The 6,000-nt window shown below is 36.9% G+C and overlaps 1 protein-coding gene across 3 annotated transcripts in view; it reads left to right on the forward strand.

The window, feature by feature from the left end:
• Positions 1-5,685, forward strand: part of ccdc85a (coiled-coil domain containing 85A) — a 28,075-nt gene extending 22,390 nt beyond the window's left edge. For all 3 annotated transcript variants that reach the window (XR_010547022.1, XM_065296695.1, XM_065296696.1), the window contains exons 3-4: positions 1,963-2,020; positions 3,921-5,685. Coding sequence is in view for 2 of the 3 variants with exons in the window: in XM_065296695.1 (XP_065152767.1) it covers positions 1,963-2,020; positions 3,921-3,936 (74 nt within the window). In the remaining variant the exon portion in view is untranslated. The remainder of the gene's footprint in view (positions 1-1,962; positions 2,021-3,920) is intronic.
• Positions 5,686-6,000: the final 315 nt, after the last annotated feature.

The following is a 6,000-nucleotide window of genomic DNA, read 5'->3' on the forward strand; positions in this document are numbered from 1 at the left end:
TTTTGGCCATTTGCCATTCATAATGTTTCAAAAGTGGACTGTACTTAAAATAGCCCTTCTTTATTTTCAAGGTATGCAACATTTTATTGAATAGAAGTTGTTTTTTTTAAACAATTACTACTTGATTTGGTTATAGGTAGAGATACTGCAGGATTTGCAAAGTGAAATAATATTCATGGATATATCTACCCAGCAAAACAATATGAAAAACTCACAGTATGAAACCATATGAAAGTGGTTGTGCATAGCAGAGAGAAATGCAGCTATTTTTCAAAAGAACATTAGAATAAAGGCAGAACACCCCATCTGCTTTCCATTTTTCTTGTGGTCAGATGTTACGCCGCCCATTTATTCAGTTCATCACAATTCATTGTGATGTCAAAACATTGAAGTGCATTCCTTCAGTTCCTTCAAATGGCAAAGCTGCTCAAGGACAGACGCAAGGACATATTTAGCACTTCTGTTTGCATGCTCTGTAAGACTAGATCTTTTTATACAAAACACACACCACTGTATTCCTAATTCTCTTGGATGAGATGTGAAAGTCCCCAGAGTACGTATGTGAAAATTTAGCTCACAATATCATATAGATAATTTATTATAGCATTTTAAAATTGCCACTTTGTAGGTGTGAGCAAAATGTGCTGTTTTGGGTGTGTCCTTTAAAATGCAAATGAGCTGATCTCTGCACTAAATGGCAGTGCCTTGGTTGGACAGTGCAGATTAAGGGTACTATCCCCTTCTGACATCACAAGGGGAGCCAAAATGACCAATTTTTTACATGCTTGCAGAGAATGGTTTACCAAAGTTACTTGGTTGATCTTTTTAACATTTTCTAGGTTTCTTAAAGCACCGGGGACCCAATTACAGCATTTAAACATGAAAAAATTGTCAAATTTTTATGATATGTCCCCTTTACAGGTCAGGATATGCAAAATAGGTTCTTTGGTCGTGTCTGAGATAGCTTGAAGAGGTTGTGCGTGTTGTGCGTGCAGTTATCTCCCTGTACACTAGTCTCCAGGGCTTGAGTGAAGTATTACTGTAATAAGCCTTAAGCGAAGTAAATCAATACAGAAACAAATTGCTTTTTGCTTTGGCTCAGAAATAGCTCTTAACCTATTTCTTTGTGTATGTAAATATAGTTCAGATAGGATGTTTCAGATATGTCTATGTGTGAATGTGCACTTAAGAGAAAGAGAGAGTCCTGCCACGTTTGAGAGGGTGCAGGAGTGACACTTGATTCAGACAGAAGGTACTTATCATCAGCAGACACTGAGGGTCACACCTCCTGCTGGTGCAATCACACTGTACGCAACAAGCTTTTCTCTCTTTCTCTCAATCCATTTCTCTCTTTTTCTTCTCTCTCGCTTTTCCTTTGTGTGCACATGTGTGCTTGTAAAAATCAGTGTATGAACAAGGTCAAACACCCTTATTTTACCTGTTAATTTTAACATTATACTCCCTCGCACAAGCACCTGTATTGATGGTGATATATGTATAATTTTTTTGTGATTTACTATAAATCATTAAAATATAATCCTGATAACTTTATTTATATTGACTGAGAAAGGTAATGTCAAAGATTGAAATGAAGTTGTGAACCTGAGAAAACAAGCAAGCAGAAATAATAATAGTACGTGGCCTCTCTCTGTTTCCATAGTTTGTCACATCTGAAGCAATGCATTTGTATTTCCTCTTGTACAATAAATGTCCTAGCAATGCCTATTTAAGCAAAGAGAAGGAAACAACACATATATTTGAAAATTGTAGGTTGTCTTACACCATTTACAATGAGCAGGCAGTAAAAAGCTGCTCTGTACTGTAAATAACTGAATAATGATCATAATCTCTGCTTTGCAGTGAAACACTGCAATGCTTTTTATTGGCATCCTTATTTGTTAAGTAAGCTGTTATTTTATTAATATCATCAATATTAAATGTATTGCATTCTCTCCTTTGCAGCTCTGATATCGGCTGGCTGTTGCACCGGCTCCTGCAGAAGTGTCAAGCTTTGGGACAGGTGAAGCTCAAACTCATATTATATTATAGACCTGCTGTGCAAAGTGAAGTGATTATTACGGTGAAAAGATGAATAATATATTCACACAGGGAGATTATTACATGTATGTGTGTGCTGGGGTGTAAATAAGAGTACTGACTAATTTTACTTACGCAATGCTCTACCACTAACGCAATGCTCTACAAGGAGCATTGTACAACCAATTTACCAATTGAAGTTGTTGCTTAGCTCAAGACAAATAAGCATGTATTCTAGTTTGGCTGAAGTATTTCTTTAACTATTTTTTTAATATGACTAACATAGAGCTTGGAAAGGTAAATTTTTTAAGTATGCCGGGTTCCCACAGGTTCTTGAAATCCTTGAAAGTTTGTGAATCTGGGGGAAAAATTCAAGGCCCTGGGAAGTTTTTGAAAATATACATACATAGATACAGGTCATTGAAAGTGCTTGAATCTACACTAGTCAACATTCGAAGTGGATCAAAACCATTCAAAAAAGTTGACATAAAACCAATCCCTAATACCCATTCTTTTCTCAGGACAACTTTGATAAACTTTTTTGATCCACTTCAAATGTTGACTAGTATATTTTATGCAAGAAGTTTTCTGGGAAAAAATCCATATTATTCCCTGTGTAATGTAGGATAATATCATAAAAGCTCTAGACTTGCTAAAATGTTCGCTTTAAATGTTTATATCTTCTGTATGCGAATGTTGATTCATACCAAAATGCTTTTTTGCATAGTTGTGTTTGACACATGAAAACGTCTCGGGTTACGTATGTAACTGTTGTTTCCTGAGAAGGGAACGAGACGCTGCGTCTCCCTTGCCATACTTCCTGCGTCCCTGTAACACCATCTTCGGCAATATTTCAGATAGCGATATACTTCCTGGCTCTCGAGTCACCCTGTCTTTGTCGTTCAGCCTCACCATTGGTTGAATTTGATATACACATTCAGATGCACTTTACCCTGGAGGCGTCCCCAAAGTGTAACCGCAGTGACGCAGTACGAGTTCCCTCGAACGGGAACTGTAACAATGTATCTTAAAAGGTAACACAATGTAACCTTGCTCTCACTTGAAATGTGTGTCCCCACATTTAGTCCTTGAATTTGAGGGTATTGGACCTGGAAAATCCTTGAAAGGTCCTTGAATTTGAAGTTAACTAAGGTGTGGGAACCCCGAGTATAGTAGTTTCCTTCACTAGTGTGCTGATATAGAGTAGGAGTGGTTTAATGCAGTGGTTCTTAAACTCTTTCAGAGTGTGTCACCCCTTGTGTACGGTACATTCCTTCACACCCCCCCAAAGAAAATTTATGACAAATTTGTTCTAAAACATAACATTTTAATTAGACAAAACAAATTCAATTATGCAAAGTAGTGCTGTTGGTTAGTAGCCTAATTTTTTTAGGTTTAATTACACAGAATTCATGATAATGTATTTTATAAAATGTCATAAAACTGGGGCCCACCTGGCACCATCTTGCGGCCCCCAGTTTGAGAACCACTGGTTTAATGTATTATTTAAGTATGTGGCAGTTTTATTGTCTGTCCTCTAGAAGGTTTGTGGGGTTAACTGGCATTGCACTTCATCTAGAAGAATCTAGGGAAAAGTTATTTTTTAATGGTGAAGCTAATGGAAGAATAATTTAACCTGCTGGATGATTTTCTCTCTTTATTTTGCTGAGTGTGCACCTGTTTTAACAATCACACATAAACATGCATGCATACACAAACAATATGTTTCTCTATAAGCTTTCTCTAATAGCTTGAATCTGAAGGTTTAGTGCAAAACCTGTTTACAAACTTTTTGTTACTATTCATATTTTAAACAGAAGGTTATCTATTGTAGTACAGGAAGAGGTTTCATCCATCCTAATCACTTGTTCATTTCATTCCAGTTTTGATGCTTCTTGACCATTGCCTTGACTGGATCCAGTTGTGGAAACCAGGCCATGAGAGATGGTCATTGTGATTTCATATCACCTGCACTGACAAAAAGTTGGAAAAGGAAAACTGCAGTAGCCGGCATTACCCACCCATCGTGCTGGTTCTGGTCTTCTAATACAACTTACAACCCTGCACAACAAAAGCCTGAAGGAGATATTTCTTAGGAGTCAAACAGCTGAAAATAAGATTGCCAAAAGGATTTCTCAAATCGATATTAAGATCGTTCTTTTGCCAACAAAATAGACCTACCTCCTTTATACGAAAACAGATGAAACGGTACTGAGAGGCTAGTGCCCATTTTGTTTACAGTTGCCACAAAAACACAAACAATCAAATGACACTTTTGCACATACAGGCAAACATTTATTATCAGATTGGTCTCATGCACCTTAGGCTTTGTTCAGACAGGCAGAAAAAATCTGATACTTTATGTATCTGACATTTATCTGTTTAGATTTGTGTAGTTTGTTCAGCCAAAAAGCACAGAAAATCTGACATATTTATAAACTTATTCCAAAACGCATTTAAAATGAAATTTTGTGACAGTTAGATATCAAGTAGTGTTTCATCATTTAAGACACGGTCGCCGAGACAAGTTTTCTGTCCTCTCTTTTCCACAGCTGCTCTTGTTGTACAAGAAAGTCCCTTTGGCATCGTGCTGACGCTAATATCATTTCCATAGCAACCGATGTAGAAGATCGCATTTAAAACCCAAGTGGGATTTACTGTATATGCTGTGTGAACAAAGCCTAAGAACAAAGACAGCATTTCTTAAGCTATACTGAAGTTCAATTGGACATTTTGAATTTTACAATTTTAAACGATTATGAAAATGATATCAGTCACTGCCTGGCTTTCATTGTGTGATGACCTTTAATGTACTGCGTTGACTTATGGCCATTTGTAGAGTATGGTAATTTGACGTTCAAGATGTCTATACTGAGAAATCTCCATCGGAGCAGAAAGGTCCACCAAAGTCCCAACTGTCTCCGAATGTCCTATAATCTTTCTGTAGGCGCAGTGTTGTGTTTGTGTGAAAGAAGCACATAGAAATCTGCTGCTGCATCCAAGACTTGTGTAGCCAGACGCTGTAGGCTTCTCTTGTGTCGAGTCCCTCTGCGTCTGGTGTTTCTGCCCTCACTGCTGCCGAAATCAAGCGGCCCGATCACGAAGCTTAATATAAGCTCCACAAATCCTGATCATTTAAATGCTTTGTGAAATTGCCAAACCCCATTTCATCGGTCAACATTAAAATGAGATTTTGTTCTCCATCTGTTTGTGGACCATGGACCAGCATAATTGAGAGGCAAAATCAGACTTGTGCATATCCCACTGTTCCTCTGGACAATTTGCAGCATCATGCCTCTCTTATTAGCAGGTATTTCACAGAACCTCCTCTGGCTGACAGTGCAAACCATAAACACTTTTGTTCTCAGTATTTTTGCATTTACTTTAAGGAGAGTTTTGCTCAGCCGCCATCACACACATCAAGTCTCTTGTATACCGTCAGTATTTAATACAGCAAATGCTACTTGATAAACTCATTAACCTGTGATCTTTTTTATTTTTGTTGACAGATTATAAAACAGAACAGATATTAATATATAAAACCTTTATGTTTTTAAAAAATAAAGAATAGTTTAAGGCTTAGTTTTTTATATATAACTATAATTATTATTTTTGACGTACTGGTATTATTGAATCTATAAATATTATACTAAGAGATGTCTGTAAAAAACAATAAAGTCTTCTTTATGTAAAACATCTGTTTGCTCTCTGCTTTGTTGTGTCCCTTCAGTAGGGGCATAGCAATTACACCCACCCCCCAAAAATAGTGATTCATAAAAACATGTGAAGAGCCTAGAAGCAAAAGCCGCTAAATGCTCCTCTGTCAAAAATAAAAATGGGTCTCATTCACTTAGCATGCATACACAAATTTCTTCGTGAAATGTGCGTTTGACATTTTAACTAACAAATCATGAATCAACAAAAACTTCATACTAAAATTTCTTCTAAATGATTGCAAAAACG

The sequence above is a fragment of the Paramisgurnus dabryanus genome, chromosome 20 (genome assembly GCF_030506205.2).
Source record: "Paramisgurnus dabryanus chromosome 20, PD_genome_1.1, whole genome shotgun sequence".
Taxonomy (NCBI): Eukaryota; Metazoa; Chordata; class Actinopteri; order Cypriniformes; family Cobitidae; genus Paramisgurnus; species Paramisgurnus dabryanus.